The sequence below is a fragment of the Mus pahari genome, chromosome 15, assembly GCF_900095145.1.
Source record: "Mus pahari chromosome 15, PAHARI_EIJ_v1.1, whole genome shotgun sequence".
Classification (NCBI taxonomy): domain Eukaryota; kingdom Metazoa; phylum Chordata; class Mammalia; order Rodentia; family Muridae; genus Mus; species Mus pahari.
Window position 1 is genome coordinate 75,448,457 of NC_034604.1, and position 22,028 is coordinate 75,470,484.

The 22,028-nt window shown below is 42.4% G+C and overlaps 1 protein-coding gene across 2 annotated transcripts in view; it reads right to left on the minus strand.

The window, feature by feature from the left end:
* Positions 1-22,028, minus strand: part of Znf236 (zinc finger protein 236) — a 104,978-nt gene that overhangs the window by 77,791 nt on the left and 5,159 nt on the right. For both annotated transcript variants that reach the window (XM_021214523.2, XM_029546912.1), the window contains exons 2-7: positions 18,091-18,233; positions 16,779-16,943; positions 10,477-10,655; positions 7,597-7,721; positions 4,361-4,533; positions 1,245-1,388 (exon numbers count right to left, since the gene is read on the minus strand). In XM_021214523.2, the coding sequence (XP_021070182.1) occupies positions 1,245-1,388; positions 4,361-4,533; positions 7,597-7,721; positions 10,477-10,655; positions 16,779-16,943; positions 18,091-18,233 (929 nt within the window). The remainder of the gene's footprint in view (positions 1-1,244; positions 1,389-4,360; positions 4,534-7,596; positions 7,722-10,476; positions 10,656-16,778; positions 16,944-18,090; positions 18,234-22,028) is intronic.

A 22,028-nucleotide genomic window follows, 5' to 3' on the forward strand; every position in this document is an offset into this window, starting at 1 on the left:
TCATGCACCACAAGCACCACACACTCATGCACCATAAGCACCACACACTCAGGCACCACAAGCACCACAAGCACCACACACTCAGGCACCACAAGCACCACAAGCACCACACACTCAGGCACCACAAGCACCACACACTCAGGCACCACAAGCACCACACACTCAGGCACCACAAGCACCACAAGCACCACACACTCATGCACCACAAGCACCACACACTCAGGCACCACAAGTACCACACACTCATGCACCACAAGCAACACACACTCATCCAACACAAGTACCACACACTCAGGCACCACAGGCACCACAAGCACCACACACTCATGCACCACAAGCCCCACACACTCAGGCACCACAAGCACCACACACTCAGGCACAAGCACCACACACTCAGCCACAAGCCCCACACACTCAGGCACCACAAGCACCACACACTCATGCACCACAAGCAGCACACACTCAGGCACCACAAGCAGCACACACTCAGGCACAAGCACCACACACTCAGACACAAGCCCCACACACTCAGGCACCACAAGCACCACACACTCAGGCACAAGCACCACACACTCAGGCACCACAGGCACCACACACTCAGGCACCACACACTCAGGCACAAGCATCCATGAAAACCCTGCACTTCAGAGTCAACTCTTCTAATGATATCACATCCCACGCTTAGATTTTTCCATTTATTATCAATTAATTAAATATGCTAAAGGTAACAGGATAAAGCTAACTTATAAAATCCTAAAGAAAAAAATACAAAACTATGTATGTCTGTATGTGCTCTTGGTGTGGGATTGTGTTTTGTGGGTTATATGTGAGTATGCCATCTCTAAATACATATACTAGAAAGCACAATTTAGTATCCCAAAAACTAAAAGACATGAGAAAAAGAGAAATATTATCTACAAAGTAGGTTAACTCTTGAATTATAAGATATAGATAAATAATATTTAATGGTTATTAAAAGCATTGACTGCAGAAATTGAATTTCATAAATTATTGATACATTTTCTTAATTTTTACAAGTTTACATGTAAAAATTGACAATTCATAAATCAAGACTACATATAAGTTTAGAGAGATTAATTTTCATTTATTAAAAAAAATAGTAGCACCTTATTTAGAAAACCTTAACTGCACTTTTTGGTACTAAACACTTAATTTAAAAATTTATAATTGAGACTTGGGGTTTGTTTCCAAAACCCTTCTATAAACCACATTATTAAACTTACCGTTATCACATGTGCAGTCTCTGTAGAGCTTGTAGAATTTGGTGGTCCACCCATATGCATCTTGCTGATATGAGTATTTAAGCTACCTAAGCTTTTAAATATGCAGCTACATTCTGTGCAGTTATAGGTAGGCCCATTTTTTACCTTAGAAAAAGGAAAAAAAAAATTCAAATCTTTAGGATAAACATATTTAAGTTACAGAGATGAAAATTTACCAGTCTAATCAGAAATAATTACACATCCCTAGCCCTGGGGTATGCTTTGTTTTGTCTTAAATTAGATAGCTTGAAAATCGATACCACTTTTTAATCAATGTTACCAGCTTAAGATTGAGGGCTGGAGAGATGGCTCAGTGGTTAAGAGCACTGACTGCTCTTCCACAGGTCCTGAGTTCAATTCCCAGCAACTACATGGTGGCTCACAACCATCTGTAATGAGATCTGATGCCCTCTTCTGGTGTGTCTGAAGACAGCTACAGTATACTCATATACATAAAATAAATAAATAAAAATTTAAAGATCTATTGAAATCAGTGTTTCTTTAAATGAGAAGGGGCTAGGAATGAAGAAACAGTTTTCTGTGATCATAATTTAAACATCAAAATGTCATCGTATGTTTTCAACTTCTTAGACTGCTAAACATGTTCCCAACGAAGGCAGGGCACGGCTGGGAATATCACCGTCAACACTGAACTTCAGGCCTAACAACCAGACATGGTGGACTAGTAACAACTAAATTGTAAAAAAAAGATTAAAGAATTGAAAAAAAAAAAAACCAAACACTAAGTTTAAAATCTATCCATGATTTTAATCTATCTATAATTAAGCCAAATTAAATTAATTATATTTAATTATAATTAAATTTTAAAATCTATCTATAATTAAGCCAAAAATAGAGTACTATCATTCTCTCCTGTTATTCAAACCTAACATTAGTTATCACCATGATTATCAGGCAGGCTTGAAAATTACACGATTCATCTCTAACCTAGAAGACTTCCACTATTATCCCTACTACCTCATAAGAACCAAATTTAAGCCAGGTGCGGCAGCACACACCTTTAATCTCAACACTTGGGAGGCCAGAGGTAGGTGGAAGAGCTCTGTGAGTCCGAGCCAGCCTAGTTTATAGTGAGTTCCAGGACAGCCAGAGCTGCATAGTGAGGTTCAAAACGAAAAGCAAAGAACAAATCCCCACAAAAAACAAATTTAAGGCTATGGACATCTCACAGGATTGGATACCACTTTAAAATGCATCTTTAGAGGCCCTTTCTAGAGTAACCCATCACAGGACAAGTCCCAAGATGTCCCTCTGTACACACTGCAGTTCTCCTAACATGGGGCCCTCAATGAGAGGTACTTCTGAAATATGTGCTACACAAATTCACAACTATTCCTAAGTATCAACTCTACTCAAAAGCAACTTACAAGAGCAATTCTTAAGGGCCCGTGTACTCTTCCGAAACAAAATTATGTAGTACCAGCCAGGCGTGGTGGCGCACGCCTTTAATCCCAGCACTTGGGAGGCAGAGGCAGGAGGATTTCTGAGTTTGAGGCCAGCCTGGTCTACAAAGTGAGTTCCAGGACAGCCAGGGCTATACAGAGAAACCCTGTCTTGAAACGCCCCCCCCCCCCCCCCAAAAAAATTTATGTAGTACCTTGCCATTATTTCATGTGTTAAAGATTTAAAAGGAAAATAACTTAGTACATACAGAATTCTGATCCCTTCTCTAAAACTATGTAAAGTACTTAAGTTCTTTTTCATTTTTTTATTCATCCCTCTTCTTTAAGACCTATCATCTATCTGCCCCTGTGTGTATGTGTGTATGTGTGTGTGTGTGTGTGTGTGTGTCTGTGTGTCTGTGGGGGGGGACACTGGGGGAGTCTGCACATGGCAGTCAAAGGACACCCTACGGTGTCATTCTTCAGGGGTTATCTGCTTTGTTTCTGAGAAAAGATTTCTCAATGGCCTAGACCTTGCCGATTCAGCTAGGTCTGGCTGGCCTCGAGGTCTGCCTGTCTGTCTCCACACTGAAAGGCCATGCAAGTGCCACAAGCTCTGCCCCGCCCCCCACCCGCCCTGCCATGTGGACTCTGGAGAATGAGATGGGGCCCTCAGACTTACAAAGCATGCACTTTAGGCAGGGCCCTAGCTTGGTTTTTATTAAGGGGTTTTCTGTTGGGTTTACTTTGGTTTTTATTAAGTAGCCCAGACTCCCCCTCAAACTCACAATCCTCCTGCCTCAGCCTCTTGAGTGCTCAGATTATAGGTGTCAGTTATTCAGTTTTATAAAAATTTTTAGCTCCCCAGTCAGTAAAGTGGTACTTAAGGTTTAAAGTTTACATATTCATGTTTGCTTTTTAAAATGACAGTTTTCATTGTAAAATAAACTCATTCATTATATAAATCTTTCTGTTAAGTAACTAGTCCCGTATAGTTTATAATTAAACTATAACTAAGCTATTATGACTAAGAGACACAGTGATACTAGAAACAAAGGCTAACGTAGTTAACAGGAATGTCTCCAGGACATCTAAAATGAAGCAGGCCCTGTAAACAACAGCCAAGGTCAATCATCTGAGCAGACGCAGGCAGCAAGGCGACCGTGGATCACACGGGCAAGTCTGTCTGTGGGGAAGTGTGCCCCAGGCCAAGTGCCGGCGGCGTCACTGTCTGCAGTCTCTCACACTTACTGGTGCCTACTTCAACCATGAAACAGAGGACTACAGTCGATAGGTCATATAAAGGTATTGTCATTTCAAAATATTTATTTGTAGTAAGAAGACAAGACAGGATCTTTTATTTCTCCCACATTAATAAACTCAAGAGCTTGCTCCAGTGGTGCACCTTGAAATTCCAACACTCAGGAGCTGAAGTGAGAGAGAGGGCTGCCATGAGTACACCGTCAGCCTGAGCTACTGAGTGCCACACCAGCCAAGGCCTGTCAGCAACAAAACAGCATGTTCCCATCAGTGGATTTTTGCTAAAATAGGATACTGTACATAAACTCAATCTGCATTTCCAAAACTGTAACATAATTTCTCAGGGTAGCCATTAACTCAAGAGACATCTATGACACTTTGTTATAGTGCTCAGAGTCCAAACACCATGCTCACCTCTGAGTGGACCCTCTGAACATGGGACTGCAGGTTCCCCTTCTGAGAAAAGGCGGCAGGACAAAAGGCACAAGCGTGTGGCTTTTCTCCTGTGTGCTTGATCATGTGGGTCTGCAGTGCCCCTTTCTGGTTAAAAGCTTTTCCACACTCACTGCATTTGAATGGCCTTTCACCTAGTCAGAGAGAAGAATCGGTGTGAATATTTTAGAATGAGAGAAATATGCAAGGTGTCCAAAGTCCAGGCTCCGACCTGTCCCTCCAGCCAAAGCATCTTCTAAGGATGCTAAAGTCATATACTACAGGCAGTAAGCATCTTCTAAGGATGCTAAAGTCATATACGACAGGCAGTAAGCATATTCTAAGGATGCTAAAGTCATATACTACAGGCAGTAAGCATCTTCTAAGGATGNTAAAGTCATATACTACAGGCAGTAAGCATCTTCTAAGGATGCTAAAGTCATATACTACAGGCGACTCATAAATGTTCAACCTGTTTCAGACAAACCTTTCCATAACCCAAGCAAAGCCTGCTGGCTGTCCCAACCACTATCTACCCCAGGGCACAGCGTCATCCACCCTCATAACCCCCGCCCAGCCCTGATGCTTCAACCAAGCCCTATATGGGCTGCTCACAACTTAACAGAGGAACTTTGAGATCACAGCAAGTCTGCTCTGTTCAGTGCTTCCACGGCTTCTCCGTCTCCTCACACCACCTGCTCTCTATCAACCTTCTCCTGTTCCCTCAAAAGACATGGCTGCACTGAAGGCCACTGTTACCTCTGCCTGCCCACCCTGAAAACCCACGCAGCTCACTCCTTCATGGTTCTTCTGGTACTGGCACAGGAATTCTACAAGAGTGACTTTTCAATCAGTAACTTTTGACAATTCACTTATTATTCCACTTCTCTTACAATAAATGTTCCAAGAAAGAAAGGTTTGTAAGTGTCTGTTCATGACTCCAGCTTCAGTACCTCACACACATTTACTACCCTGTAGGTATTTACTTACTGAATGGGTGACTACTTCAGTGTCTAGATAATCAGATAGATCCCCACTTCTATGAAATGACCTGAGAATTAATTTACTAAGATGGGGTGATCCTAGAGAAAAGATATCACTGGGGATGGGGAGAGACATACAGGGAGCTCAGCAAGAACTGTGGACATGGTGTCCTTACCACAGGCACATCATGTTTCATGGATGGGGTCCACACACACGAGGGGTAGTCCACCAGAAAATGACCACATGACATCATCACGTTCTTAGTAAGGCACGTCCATTCAAAGACCATGAAGAGAGCAGGTGAGCTTTCTACAACAGCCTGCCTGTGCTGAAGCCTTGCAGGTTAGTAAGAAGATGCTGAGGACTACAGGCAAGCCGCCGCCCCCAACAGTCCATGCCCTCCCTTAAGAAACCAGCATGACTGCATGGAATCAAAAGCTCAAATGCAAGAGCGAACAGAGTGTGGCAGCGCCTGCCTGCCCTGAATGGGGTGTGCTCTTCTGATGGGTGTTTCTATGGATGTACAGGAAAGGGGCAGACATCAAACTCAGAGTATGTAAGATCTGAGAAATCCAAGTATGTACTGTTTTCTCTGCATGTTCCTACTTTGATTAACCCTTCTAATTATTTTTTTCATTCAAGGAAGATAAGTTCTATCACATTTTTCTTTTTGAGACAGGGTTTCATGTATCCCAACTGGCCTGGAACTTCCTACATGGTTAAGGGTTACCTTAAATTGTTCTTTCCTGTTTTTGAACAAGGTCTTATTATGTTATGTATCCCTCTGGTCTAGAATTCCTTATGTTGACAAAGCTAGCCTTCAACTAAAGTCTATCTGCTTCTGCCTCTAGAATATTGGTATCAATGGTGAGCATTACCATGCCTGGCTGACCTTGAAAATTTGACACTCCTGCCTCCACCTCCCAAATGCTGGAATTACAACCTAGCATGTAAAGAGAGCACCAGGAACTGATCCCAGGAGTTTATGCCTGGTGGACTGGGACTCTACTGACTGAATTATGTCCCTGTGCCAACCTTTTAAAATCATACTTTTTCCCTTGCTCTAGGGATATAAAATGATGCTCTGAAAATATCATATTTATACTGGCAAATAAATGAGGTAAGAAATTATCTGAGTCATTTCGCAATATAGCATATGAGACATTTCATTAAGACACCAAAAATGATCCAGGCAGTAGTGGCGCACGCCTTTAATCCCAGCACTTGGGAGGCAGAGGCAGGCAGGTTTGAGTTCGAGGCCAGCCTGGTCTACAAAGTGAGTTCCAGGACAGCCAGGGCTACACAGAAAAACCCTGTCTCAAAAAACAAAACACACCAAAAATGGAAAAAAACACCAAAGCTTAATCAGAGCTGGTCAAGCAAATACAGCAGCCAACCAAGGAGCCAAGCATTCACGGTGTTTCCACTATTAATGAGAAGCACCTCAGAAGACCAGGAAACAATAGCAAGGCATGGATTACTACGAGGCTACTTTCAAATACACGTTTGCCATCTCCTTCATCTTTCTCTAGCAGAGAACACACGCATTACTCACAGTAGTAAAACTGTCTTACACAAAATGTGAGAGAATATTCAGTTGTGAACACTGAATTCATTTCAAGTATTCAAGCAAGCCTAATAAGCAAGCAAAATAAGTTACAGAGAAATAAGGGGTTTGTTGCCTTAATGCTGTTTAGTTGGTTAGTTGATTAATTTTGAGATGTAGGGTCTCAATGTAGACTGGGCTGGCTTGGAACACACTATGTGGCTGCGATATCCACAACCTCCCCCCATCTTGCTACAACAGCCTCCCGAGTGCTAGGATTATAGATCTGTACTGCCATGCCCAGCTACCTTAACATTAAAGTCAAATGGTCACAGCACACACAGACCCTGGCTGCTTTGCTTCCTTAGACCTAAGCAGCCTGGGCGCTGCACTGGTCTAATTATAGGCGCCACACAGGTAACCACTATACTATCAGCTCCAAGTGAGTGGAGCTCGCCAGAGCCCAAACACTTCTCTATATTTGGTGTTTATAATTTAGGACAACTAGATGGCAGACACGGGCTCACCACTGTTTCAAGGAGAATGGCATTTGGAACAATAGCTAAGCACACCAAGGCTGGACAGCACAGCACAGGAGCCAAAGATACATTGAAGCTCAAACCAGGCACAAGTCCTTGCTTCATGGCAGACAGGAAGTAGGCCACCTAAAAGCAAACGTGTCTCATACCTGTGTGTATCCTTATGTGTCGCGTTAACTGGCTGGGCTTTTGAAATGTCTTTCCGCAGTGTGGACATGAGTACGTGAAGCTGCTTCTGTCAATGTTCCGATTATAAGATCTTGTACCTGATGCCCTAGAGCAGGATCCCAGGAAAAACATTTAGAGTCATCCTCCTTATATTATAGCTTCAAAGTAAAAACACTGCCACAAAGTTTACCTGGCTCCTCATCAAACTATGTCCTAATGCCTGTGTTCAACTTACAAACACAGAAGCACACACTTATTAGCCCAGTGATATCAATTTTATTTTTGTCTATATCTGATGAAAAGAGAAGCAGTTTGTTGGGATCCCCATCGGCTGGGGAGCAAAGGCAAAAGGCACCTTTAAAGCACACCCTGTTGGGTTTCATCAGCTAGGCCCACATAGACAGATGTTCTCAACACCCAGAGCTTTTGGTGTTCAGCAGCACCACCTGGACATGGACAAATGTCTACTTCTCAGCACACAGCCAGACAGCCACACAGCCAGACAGCCACACAGCCATACAGACAGACAGCCACACAGACACATAGACAGACACACAGACAGACACACAGACAGACAGACAGACAGACACACAGACAGACAGACAGACAGACACACAGACAGACAGTGACAGACAACCACACAGACAGACAGCTACACAGACAGACTCTTTACTTGGCTGCTCCGGAGATTGTTTGACCAGTAGAATAGCCAAACATATCAAAAAGAACTCTGCTTTTCTTTCCAATTCAAGAAATGGAAGTTCCTCAGTATATAGATTTAAATCTTAAGAAATCACACAAGACTCTTCAAAGCCATCTTTAAAATCTGCTGGTTTTACTTTCAAGCATCTTAATACGGTCAAACAGGTCTTCTTTCTGTTACCAACACTCCTGCAGGAAAGCACTGCCTATCCACAGAGCACCACAGTCTCCTGGTGCCCTGCTGCCCTACCAATACTCTCTTTGAGGAAAGCAACCACCCACACATTTCCAATCCCATCAACCACACATTTTACACACATGGATACAGACACATCTAGTCCTCCTGCCTACGCGCCCCTATTGCTTAGATTATACATATGCATGACCATATCTGGTTTCTGTGGTGCTAGGGATTGAACCCAGATCCGTGTGCACAGTAGGCAAGTATCAACTGAGCTACACTCTCAACCAACATTGTGTTTTTAAAGTAATAGTAATAATGAAATAGTAGTAGTAGTAGCAATGCATGCCTATAACCTAATATTCAAGATGTAGAAGCAAGAGGATGACAAGTTTAAAGTCAGCCTGGACTGTGCATCAAAACCCTGTCTCAAAAAACAAAACCAAATCAGACACTAAAATAATGGGTGCCGGGCGGTGGTGGCGCACGCCTTTAATCCCAGCACTTGGGAAGCAGAGGCAGGCGGATTTCTGAGTTCAAGGCCAGCCTGGTCTACAAAGTGAGTTCCAAGACAGCCAGGAATATACAGAGAAACCCTGTCTCAAAAAAAAAAGGCATATTAGCCAACAATAGGCAAAAAGACATGAGGCGGGACCAGTTCCCCTGCCTGAAGAACAAGCCTAGGTGTAGATCACATGCTGCCCAGTGTTTATATAGTTCCTAAATGCTTGAGTGAACTCATGTGATACTTCTCTGCTATACTGTCCATTACAGTAGCTGTTGCAATCAGCTGGTGACAGGCATGGAGGCATATACCTGCTATACCAGAACTGAAGATATGGAGAGGCAAGAGGATCTCTATGAGTAAGAAGCCAACCTGACCTACATAGTAAGACCCTATCTTTAAACCAAAACAAAACACAAAACAAAAACAAAGTCACATATACACACAAACAAAAAACAAAAAAACACCAGAAATCAAAAATCATCTTTATTGAAAATGATAACTGACCATTACCACAGGAAACAGAAGCACAGCCACGATAGCCTCCTTCACTTCCTTTTTACCAAGAAACAAAACTTCCTTCTACTGCAGAGCTCGGAACACTAGAGAAGGAACAGTAAGAACTACAAGCCAGAAGAGGAGGAGGATGCTGAGAACTGGATCTCCTAGACAACATGTGGCCACTCACGACTTCACAACAGTGAGGTTACCTGCGTAGGATCTGTACAATACTGAGCCTGTCCACTTTCCTCCACAGATGGAGGAGGGGCACGTGAGGCCTGGCCCCCACTGAGGAGCTATTGGCAGCTAATGGCTGTTTTTGCTTCAGAAGTGTAACCACTAGTGAGCAGCCCATGAGTCAGTAAACAATAACACAATCACACACATGCAAGCAACCCTAACTAAACTCAAGAGATTAGTTTAAAAAAATAATAATAATGAGAGTAGAAGAAAAGTTGTTGGAAAGAATTGCAGAGAAGAAATAGAAAAGGGGGCCGTGATGAATATGAACAAAATACACCACACAAATGTATCTGACCGTCTGAAATACACCACACAAATGTATCAGACTGTCCAAAGAACACTGTATAAATGTATCGGACTGTTAGAAATACACCATATAAATGTATTAGACTGTCTGAAATACACCATATAAACATATCAGACTGTCCAAAATACACTATATAAATTATCAGATTGTCAAAAATACATTTAAAATAGTTTTTAAAAAGAAGAAAATAAAGAAACCACTTAAGTAAAAATAGGTAAATATAAGAACCTAAGAAAATGTTAAGTTGGGCCCGGAGTCTATTACGTGTCTATACAAATAGCAGAGTGGAAACTGCTTCACCCTGTGAGCCACAGTCCTAGAGCACCAATTACTTCAGTCAATCACAGCAAAGCGGGAGGGCAGGCCAGTGCTCTGCACACTACCCAGGACTTTTACTGTGCTAGTCACAGAGTGACCCATACCTAACTTTACAGTGAGTCTTCATGTGCTCCCTCAGCTCCGGCGACGTCTCGAACTCCTTCTTACAGGCCTTGCAGGTGTGCACCCGGTTGTTTGCCAGTTCCTGTCGGTGCTCCTCCATGTGTATGGCCAGCTGGCTGTGCAGCGTGAACTCATCCCCACACTCAGAGCAAATGAGGTTCTGGAAAAGGAACATTTCCAAGCCACTGCTTCTTAGAAGAACTGGTGGCGCTGTGAACATCAGTCCACAAATGATACCTTCCTCTATTCTAGAATTAATACCACCTTCATCTCCCAAAACTGCATCATTGCATCCAAATTGAAATGTATAAAAATCATTTCTTCTAGTAAAGGATAAAAAAACAAAAACCCACAGTTTTCAAACAAAGTGAATTGTGCATCAAAGGTTATTGGGCACTTGGCAAATGGTCCATTTGTTCCATGAAAACTCCAGGGAAACAGGAGGACTTCACAGGAAAAGGTTGGAAGAAAATTCTATGTGCGACTATAATCTACAAACACCATCAACCACAGTGACAGGTGATACATTTCCAATGGAAACGCCTTATTAATCCTGACTACAGGCTGAGCACCTCACGGGGGAAGACAGGCTGCTGCTGTATGTAGAAGACACACACAGGACACTAGACGCTATGCCAAACCAAAGCCATCAAAAGCCCTGAAGTCCTCAGAACTTGAATAGCTTATACTTGAGTATATTTTAACTAATGTGTCACTCCTGCTTAATAAAAGTTTGCTTTGGTTTCAGTTTTTAGGTTTTGTTAGAAAGGGTTTCATTGTGTAGCCCTGGCTAGCCTAGACTCACTATGCAAACGAGGCTAGCCTCAAACCCACAAGATCTGCTTACTCCTCCCTGAATGCTGAGATTAAAGGTCATGAGGGTTTCATTGTTTTAGTGGCTACTAGAAGGATGTCACTCCAATCCATCCACTCCAACTGGACAGTGTGGCTAGCCATAGAGAGGCTGTCTGTGACAGACTTCATGAACCCTCGTGTGCTCACTTCAGCCTCCACATTAGTAGAGGGCAGCACGACATCAGATGATACCAATAAGAACACAGCAGTGACAGCCCCATGTACAGATGGCACTGCTGGATTAGGACAGCTTCAACCCATGCACACAGCTGCAGGTCCACATGCAGCACTTACTAAGGTCATGACCCCCATGAGCAGTAAGAGGTCTCTGTTTGCTCTGAAGCATCATCTCACCATCTCGGGTAGCCTCAAATTCACTATTCAGCCAAAGATGACCTTCAACTTCTGATCCTCCTTGATCACCCCCTGGGTGCTAGGGTTATAGGCCTATGCCACAACACCCTCTTTATGTAGCACTGGGGTTGAACCCAGGGTCACAGAAGCTAGGCAAGTACTTTGCCAACTGAGCTAGCTTCCCCAGCCCTACTGTTTCTTTCCATCAGTTTCCTTATTATTCTCTATACTAGTCTTTTTTTTTTTTTTTTAAAGATTTATTTATTTATTTATTTCATGTATATGAGTGCACTGTCACTGTCTTCAGACACATCAGAAGAGGGCATCGGGTCCCATTACAGATGTTGTGAGCCACCATGTGGTTGCTGGGAATTAAACTGTTCTTCACTTGAAGAACAGTCAAGTGCTCTTTAACTGCTGAGCCATCTCTCCAGTCCTGTATACCAGTCTTGAATGCAAAGCTCAATTAAAATTAGGTTATTAGTTGATTGCTCTTATAGCTCTGCTCTCTTGCAGAAAAGGGTAAAAAATGAAGGGAATTATCTTAGAAGTCTAATAATGATTTCAAGGTAAATGATTTTAAATTGACATTATTATACAATAACAATGAATTAATAAACTTCTACATTGTTAGTAACTTAAAAATAATGAAAATTTACTCTAGGACTCTGCCAAAAAGAAAAAAAAATACCATCTCAACACATGAATGTGTTTGACATAGAAAATATTTCTTTTTATTAATAATGCTATCACTTGACCAGGCTCAAAATTACCGGATAGGGTTGGAGAGACGGCTTGGTTCTAAGAGCACTGGTTGCTCTTCAGGAGCCAGCACACACATAGTGGCTCACAATTGTCTGTAAGTCTAGTTCTGGAGGATAAAATGCCTCTTTTCACCTCCCTTGGTACCAAGAATGCACATAGTACACCTATGTAACTTAGGAACACAGGTATTTACATAGTAATTACATACATTACATATACATAAATACTTTTTTTAATTACACAACAGAACTGGGGTCTGACATTTCCCACTCCCAACCTGGCTCTCATCCACTACCTTTTCTCTCACTTTCTTACAGATGGTCAGATGAATACATCTTGGAAGCAATCTTCATGGATATTACATGCTTTGCTCAGATGAAGAAAGAAGGCTGGGGGCTGAAGAGATGGCTCAGCGGTTAAGAGCACTGACTGTTCAGTCCTGAGTTTAATTCCCAGCAACCACATGGTGGCTCACAACCATCTGTAATGGGATCCGATGCCCTCTTCTGATGTGTCTGCTCATAGTGACAGTGTACTCATGTACATGAAATAAATAAATACATCTTTTTGGAAAAAAAAAAAAGACTGGTATAGAGAATAATAAGGAAACTGATGGAAAGAAACAGTAGGGCTGGGGAAGCTAGCTCAGTTGGCAGAGTACTTGCCTAGCTTGTATAACCTCGGTTCAACCCCCGTGCTACATAAAGAGGGTGTTGAAGATATCTCAGGCAAGAAGGGCAGCACCTGCTTAGTGACTGCTTCCTCCACATCAGCAGCAGCATCAAGTCTCCTCCTAGACCATCCTGGGTAACTATACGGATGCTGAGTATCAGCACAAGTCATGGGGGAAATTTCACACAGTACTTTAATACCATCTGTCAAGAGCCAGAGCATCTGAGGTGTAGCTGCTCTCCAGCCTCAGAGCTCCTGGAATGGAAGCCCTCCTTCACCAAGCTTGAACACTAACTCCTCTCTCATCAGCCTCTCCAACCTCATCATGCTGCAATACTCAGCCAAGACCTAGCATTCCAGGGGCCAATCTCTCCTAGTTTCACTATGGACCCCCAAATGACAATGAACCAAGTACTCCAAGGTCACCCCCAGAACACTGCTCCTTCCTATGTAAACAGGACTCAGACTACATAGGGGTCACTGGATATACTGCCCCAGTGAGCCCTGTGTGGTGGTGCTAGGTCTGCCAGGTCCTGGGGGAAGGCATCTGCTATTCCCCAGACATCCTATAAGCAGCCTTAAGAGGAGATGATTAAACACAATAAAAACATTAACTTTAGGGCTGGTGAGATGGCTCAGCGGGTAAGAGCACCCGACTGCTCTTCCAAAGGTGCAGAGTTCAAATCCCAGCAACCACATGGTGGCTCACAACCATCCTTAACAAGATCTGACTCCCTCTTCTGGAGTGTCTGAAGACAGCTACAGNGTACTTACANATAATAAATAAATAAATCTNAAAAAAAAAAAAAAAAAACATTAACTTTAATAATTATGTGAATTTTAAGGAAATTTTCCTGATGTTTAAAAACCACAGTTATTTCTCTTGTGTACTTTGAGTATCTGATAGAGCACTGATCTCTAGAGATTTGAGAATACTCATTTCAATAAAGCAGTATAGAAAAGTTGTTTTTTGGTGGTTTGTTTTGTTTTGTTTTGTTTTTTCTCTGTTTTTTTCGAGACAGGGTTTCTCTGTGTAGCTCTGACTGTCCTAGAACTCACTCTGTAGACCAGGCTGGCCTCAAACTCAGAAATCCACCTGCCTCTGCCTCCCAAGTGCTGGGATTAAAGGCATGTGCCACCACTGCCCAGCAGAAAAGTTGTTTATAATGTTCTAAAAATACATCCTCTATCATGGATATTCTTAAACTAAAGTCATTTATGCTTCAATATATACATTAAAATGTGTTTTATGTTATTTTCACACCAATTTGTATACAAGCACACATTTCAAGAGTAACTTTTAAAAAGTTATTATATATATATATATATATATATATATATATATATATATACATACATACATACATATGTTGTGTGTATGTGTGTGTGTGTTTCTCTGCATGCACATAAGTGTACCACAAGTATGCAGCATTCAAAAAAGGGCAGAAGAGGGCATCAGATCTTCTGGAAGTGGAGTTACAAGCAGTTGTGAGCTACCGTGTGGCTCACAATTAGGAATCAAACTCAGGTCCTCCCTAAGAGCAGCTTGTCCTCCTCCTAACCACTGAGCCATGTCTCTAGCCCCAGGGTAACTGTTTACTGCTGCACACCCTCTGCACTTGGAGCACCAGTCCCAAGGCTTTGGTGGCCCAGAACAAGGAGCCCAGCATGGAGTCACTGTAAACAACTACAAACTCCACCCTGGGAACCCACCAGAAAAGAATCTGAATGGTGTTTGCAGAAAAATAAATATAATGAAAGCAAGATCTTAGAAACATTGTGTGAGACGCCCAAGCCTTTTAAAATGACCAAAGACTTCCGAGCCTTCTCTCTAGTCACAAGTGAAAGCACAATACATCTTAAATTGTATCTGAGACTGTCAGAGGAGAAAAGAACAATTCTGTTCTGTGCCCTGCACAAAGCTGGGCTTGGATGGAGGCAGTGAGTTAAGCGTGTAAGCTGGCTGGCTCAAGAGCTTTGCCTCCTGACATACGTGAGGCAGGCCCTGGGTTTGACCCCGCAGTACGGAGACAGCGCGTAGTAGAGCATACCTACCATTTCAGCACTGCTCTACTAGATGTAAGGAGAAGAGCTCAAGGTGACCTTGACTCCGCAGGATTTCCAAGTCAGCCTGGGCTCTATCAGAACCCTTCTCAGAACAGAAGTAGAGGAGCTGTGCTTGTGGGAAAGCTGTGGCCTGAGCCTTGTCAGAACAGCAGAGTGCAGACCGAGTGTCAACGACACTGCCCAATGACCTGACCCTCACAGCACAGGCATGCTCTGCATTTCTCTTCAGCCTAGGCTACACAGTTCATCGGGAAACCCTCTTGCCAGAATCCCCAGTGCGTCCCCCTTGATCTTCTATAGCACTTGCTTCCCAGTCCCTAACCTCAAAGACCACAGCCTTGTCTGCTGCTGGGCAGCACAAATGAACCCACACACCCATAAAGCCTTCACAGTCATTGATAGCGAACAATGTTGGACAATCTGTGTGCTTGCCCCTCCTTGGACTCTGCTCCCATTTCCCAGACAGAGTCCCCACAATGCCTAGGGAGTCTGACAAGAGTTAAATCCACTTAAACATATTTAAGAAATCATTATTAATGTCAAGACCTAGTGAAGCAGGCCTGTAATCGCAGGGAAGACGGAATGCTAAATGAGTGCCTAGACTAGAGAGTAAATTCAGTCTGGAAAACTAATGAATACCTCGTCTCAAAAATTAAAAGAAAAACCCTAAGAATTTGGATACAGCTCAGTGGTAGAGCATTTCCTTAGTATACATGAGACCCTAGGTTCAATATTCACTACTGATAAAAGCAGAAGGTTAATATTAACAGTAGGTCTTTATTGTAAGTATTCTCTGATGTTCACTTTTCTTTCAAAGGAGCTAAACTTTTTGGGTTCAACCGGATGACACTTGAGTTAACAGACACCTCAAGGAGAACGCCTTTCCACTGCCCACTGATGGGCAGTCTATCACTACAGCAAAGCATTCACAAATGCTTTAAAGAAGCCATGCTCCAACTGCACGGAGGGAGCACTTTAATGTCTGCTGGACACAGCTCCTATGTCAGGAGGACTTGCCCAACTCACAATCATTCCAGACAAACTGCACCAGCTTGGGAAGAGCACTCCAGGAAAGATAGATGAGCCTTGAAAATTCTAGATGATCCTGGTGCAGCTACTCTCAAACAGGTCAGTGTGGGGAGCATTTCCCCCAGTAACATGGTAGAATGTGATTGGTTTAATGTGTGGCCTCTGATTGGTCCTCATGTGAGGCTTTGTGATTGGTGGGCTTGGAAACTGTGCTGTGATTGGTACAAATTACAATCATACATTTGCATGCCACAACCCCCTCCTGGCTTTTCAGGTTACTTTTCTGGTTCACCCAAGAAATCCTGCTGTGCTGCCCCTCTTCACTGGAACTTTAGGTCAGCTACTCTCCTCAGCGCTCTTCCTTGCTGACCTATGATCTTTCTGTCTTTATCGTGGGTAGAGTGGGCTGAAGTAGTAACAGAGGTGCTGCAGTGCTAACAGGAAAATAAATGCTCTAGAGAGCTGACGACACTGAAGTATAGTCAGGCTAATGGGAACATGCATTTAACAGTCAGTTAACAACTGTATGTTAGGCAATTACCTCTTCCTTCTCGTGGAGCATAATATGTGCTTTGAGACTGGCCACTCTGGAGAACTTCTTATTGCAGACGGGACAAACAGGATCTTCTGCATTGTGCGTACATTTATGAAGTGTCAGGTTGAATTCAACATTAAATGTTTGGGGGCACTGGTCACATCGGTGTGGCTGTTTGAGATAAAGGAAGGAATTGAATTATAATGTTTCCAAGTGCTATTAAAATAAGTACCAGGCGTGGTGGCACACTTTTAACCCCAGCATGCAGGAAGCAGTGGCAGGTAGGTCTCTGAGGCCAGTCTGGTCCCTAGACAGTGAGTAGTGAGTTATAGGAAAGCCAAAGATACCATGTCTCAAAAAAGTATAGATTCCCTTTCTAAAACAGTCTCTTTTGGATCCAAGCCAATAAGCCAATATATCCAAAAGCACATGGTAAAGCTTCTGATAGATTTTTCAAAATATTATAAACAGAACATCACATGTAAAAATACATCCTTGCCTTTCTTTTTTTTTACATCGTGGTGCGGAGCCTAGTGCGCACCACGATGTACAACGTCCACAAGTAACCACTGTCAAACAAAAGGTAAATCCTCTCAAAAAAGCCATGAAGACAATGTGGAAGCCTGGGAGATGGATTCAGGGAGATGAGGACTTCAGATGTGCCCACTGATGCAGCTGTAGCAGGAAGGCCATAGGGATAACCAAGACTGATCACAGGAGGGGTCAGGCCCACTCGATAGCGTGGTGCGGAGCCTAGTGCGCACCACGATGTACAACGTCCACAAGCAGAAGGACCACTCAATGTAGAACACATGCTAAACACACACAAGCCCTGCATGTAGCCTGTACCCCAGCCATCCCCTAAGACAATTCTAACCACTGTCAAACAAAAGGTAAATCCTCTCAAAAAAGCCATGAAGACAATGTGGAAGCCTGGGAGATGGATTCAGGGAGATGAGGACTTCAGATGTGCCCACTGATGCAGCTGTAGCAGGAAGGCCATAGGGATAACCAAGACTGATCACAGGAGGGGTCAGGCCCACTCGATAGCCCTGACTCCAAAGGTCAAAGGCCTCTGAGGAAGAGACATCTGAGAGTAACCATAATATATATATAATATATATTCAGTTGTATAAGAAAATAAGGAACCAAAAGGTCCTGTTTCTCTATCTACACATAAATACACTCACTAGAGTACACTCTCAGAAGAATGCCAAAATATTTACATACTATGAAAGGAGCCACAATTTTCTTACATGTGATGGTATATCACTTCTCATTTCAAACCCTCATTCTGGATCCTTTCGGAAATACACACCTTGTCATTTTGCTCATGCTCCCTCATGTGACGCTGAAATTGGGACTCTTTTGGAAAAGACAGCAGACAGATTTCACATTTGTGGAAGTTTGGAATCGGACAGTCGTCATCAATGTCATCATCATTCAACGCCAAAATTCCATCTGTAAAATTTTATATGTACAGACAATGAATACCAGATGTTATTCCATTACGTAAGTAAATCATTTACTTTTTTTATTTTACATTGACAGACGCTTTGCTTGCATGTAAGTCGTGTGCAGCATGTGCACATTATGCCTGCAGCAGCCATCTTCAGGCACTAGATACCCTGGAAGTCAAGTTACAAGTGGTTGTAAAGAGACACGTGGATGCTGGGAGTTAAACCCACGTCCTCTAGAAGAACAGTACGTGCTCAACCACAGACCTATCTCTCTGATTTATGACAGACTTTTAGAGAAAATTAGTAAAATACTGAATATGAACAATAATAGTTTTAACAGAAATAAATGTTGGGATGCTTGAGATATGGGGCAAAAAAAAAAAAAATTTTCAAAATACTTGGTAGAGTTTCTAGAAACCTGAAACTAATATCTTAAGGCATCACCCATATACACATATGTACACATAAGTGTGTACACACACACACAAACACACGCAAGTTCTTTGAACTTCATCAGCTTATCTAATACTATTTCCTTTACTGTAAACCAGGGTGAGACATCAAACTCACATTAAGAGCATAATAGCTTCTTAAATCACTCAGTAAGCTCAACTCTGTGAAAAAATGTTAATTCATTTATCTCTGGAAACTGCTACAAAAAAAGATTAAGTCAAAAAGAAAAAAATAATTTTTGTTCTCTCAGACAGTGAGAGACTGCAATTCCTTGCTTGGCCAATTCTGTTTGTACAAAAGGATTTCCCACCCAGGAATAATACTTCAAACTTATTTCAAATATCAAAAAATATGACAACATAGTACAAGTACTCATAAATTTGCCAAGAATATCAAAGATGTCCTAAATAGCTACAATGTTTAAAGTACACACATTTCAAGTCTTGTGGTTAGGGTAGAAGTAAATAACGCTCAGAGCCATATAAGGATGACAAATCACATGCCATTTAGATTCAAATCTGGGGTCTGGGGAAAGAGTTCAGTTGGTAGTGCTTAATTAGCATGCATAAGGTCCTGGGTTCAATCCCAAGAACCATATAAGCCTGGCATAGCGTAAGTTCACAGTGTAATTATAACTACTGCAATTCCAGCTCCTGGGAGATGGATTCAGAGAGATGAGGACTTCAGATGTGCCCACTGATGCAGCTGTAGCAGGAAGGCCATAGGGATAACCAAGACTGATCACAGGAGGGGGTCAGGCCCGCTCGATAACCCTGACTCCAAAGGTCAAAGGCCCTAGTGGGGAAGCTAGGACTCATGTTTTGCTAACTGAACACGTCAAACTGTTTTCTAAATATATGTATTTATATTCAAAGACCTGAAAATATGACTCACCCTTAGCCAGATAGGTCTCTTGCTGCAGTGAACAACAGCTTATAATGAGACTCTTAATTGGTCAAAGGCTAAGAATAAAATACTGTGTGTATCTGACTCTAAGTGGGAGATCTATATCAACAATGCCCCATCCATACCCCTGTCCAAGGCCCAGGGAAGATGAAGCAGAGAGAATATGAGGGCCAGAGGATGGGGAGGTGCACTATGACACAGGTCTTCTGCTCACTCACAACCACTGCACCGAGCACTCACTCAGTTTCTAACGTTACCTGGGCAAGACCTTAACAAGATTAAGACAAAAGACCAGATGACATTCTAGTAGGCAGCACTGACTGTACTGCATGGGTTATGAAAAGAGAAAGGAGAGGGCATGGAGGTAGGAAGGTGACTACCAGGGAGCAGCTTGGAGGTGGGACTGGGGAGTTAGGTATGGGTGGAGGCGATCACCATACAATGTATACATGCATGCCATTATCAGAAAGTGAAAGATACTGGGTTGCGTTTTCGTTTTTGTTTTAAGTTCAATCAAGATTACCTTCAACTACACAATGAATCTGAAGCTAGTCTATGACACAGGAGATCTTGTCTCCAAAACAAAATTAACTCTGACCCAAAATATCTGAATTCAGAAACCTAGGACTAGAAATGGGGCTGAGTTTAAGTTCTGAGGGTTCAAAATGACTCTGCTTCTCTAAAGACCTGGTAACCACGAGCACTAGACATTTATAGGCCTTCTTTCACATTCCTGCTGGAGACAATATCTCAGAGGTGTCCAAGGACAAGTAGTAGAGGGAGGTGGGGCACACAAGGCAAATAAAGACATAAACATTCCCCAGCAGATCCATGAGAAGAAACGGATTTAAGTTTGAGGAAAACTAATTCTAAACACTACAACTTTATACATTCTTTAATAGCTGAGGGAAATATGCATAAATTTTTATTCTTAGGCATATCCTTACAGAAACATATTTCCTAATTTACTGCACTAAACTAATATTGAAAATTGTTTAAGACTCCTACAGTCAAGATCTACAGCCAGAGAGGCCAACAGACTCTTTAAGAGGTAGGTGATCTTAAAGAGGATCTTGAAGGCGGTAGGTAGCCTCCCAGTGGGTGGGACGACCTGCTCAACCCCCCCCCCCCCGCATTCTTCCTGGTTTAGTGTCTTTCTTTACTAGCACATGCTAACTGTACTTAAGAGTTTCACTGTAGTGTTTCCATACATGCATACAGCAAGCATAGACCATGTTCATGTTCCTCCTTCTGTTTAGACTCCATTTCCCCACCTCTTCCCCTTCTTAACCCCTAGATTCCACCATTATGCTTTCAGGTCTACCTTTTAAAAAAAAAAAAATAAAGGCTGAGACAGAATCACACAATCTCCACCTCTGCTCTATAACTAAGGAAACTAAGATTCCAAAGAAACGGTGTCATTTATCAAAAATTTCCCACCCTACTAACAGCATAAATGGTGAATTTTCAATGCATCCAAGGCTTCTCCTTTTAAGATGTCATCTCAGAGGATAACACAGTGCCTACTTTCTGCCCAAATAAAGAGAGCAGATTGAGCAGGATTGCCTCAGCACCACCTTATGCCCATGTGTAAGACTACGGTGGTGTGTGCTCTTTTAACCTTAAATATATTTAACTCGGAGCCAGGCCAGTTCTCCAGCTCCCTGAAGCATAAGAAGTTTCAGTGAACAACTATATTCTAAATTGTCAGAATACACGAACACAACCGACATCAAGTGTCTCTGCAACATAAAGCTGACCGTGAGTAAAGTTTAAAATCCAAGAAGCCTGAGTCTGTTAATATCAATTCCCTCCTCTCTTCACAGCAGATACCTTCCAGGAACAGGTTTGGCCCCGGGGTTCTCTCAGTGCCCATGAGGGCAGTGTTTATGCTGGTGCAGTCTTTACCATGCCTGCACTGCTCCATTTCCCCATCTGAAGGACCCTGCTTTACTGCCTGAATTTTTTTTGTTAAGACAGGCAGATCTTTTTTTCCTACCTGCAAATTTTGACTGCTAAGGTACATGCATTTGGATAATCTACAGACATTATCTGAGTATAACAAAATTATAAGTTAAATTATAATAAAATATGAAATGTCTACAGACTCCTGAATAGCTCGAACAGAGTTCTAGATTTGTAAGCTAAATGTAACAGAGCATTTCAACAAAAATTCAGTAGCATACTGCAAAATCTGGTGCTTCTTCTGACAATACTGGAAAGAAAAGAAAAGAAAAGAAAAGAAAAGAAAAGAAAAGAAAAGAAAAGAAAAGAAAAGAAAAGGAAAGGGGAAAGGGGAAAGGGAAAGGGAAAAAGGGAAAAGGGGGAAAAGGGGAAAAAGGGGAAAAGGGGGAAAAAGGGAAAAAGGGAAAAAGGGGAAGGAAAGGAAAAAGGAAAGGAAAGGAAAGGAAAGGAAAGGAAAGGAAAGGAAAGGAAA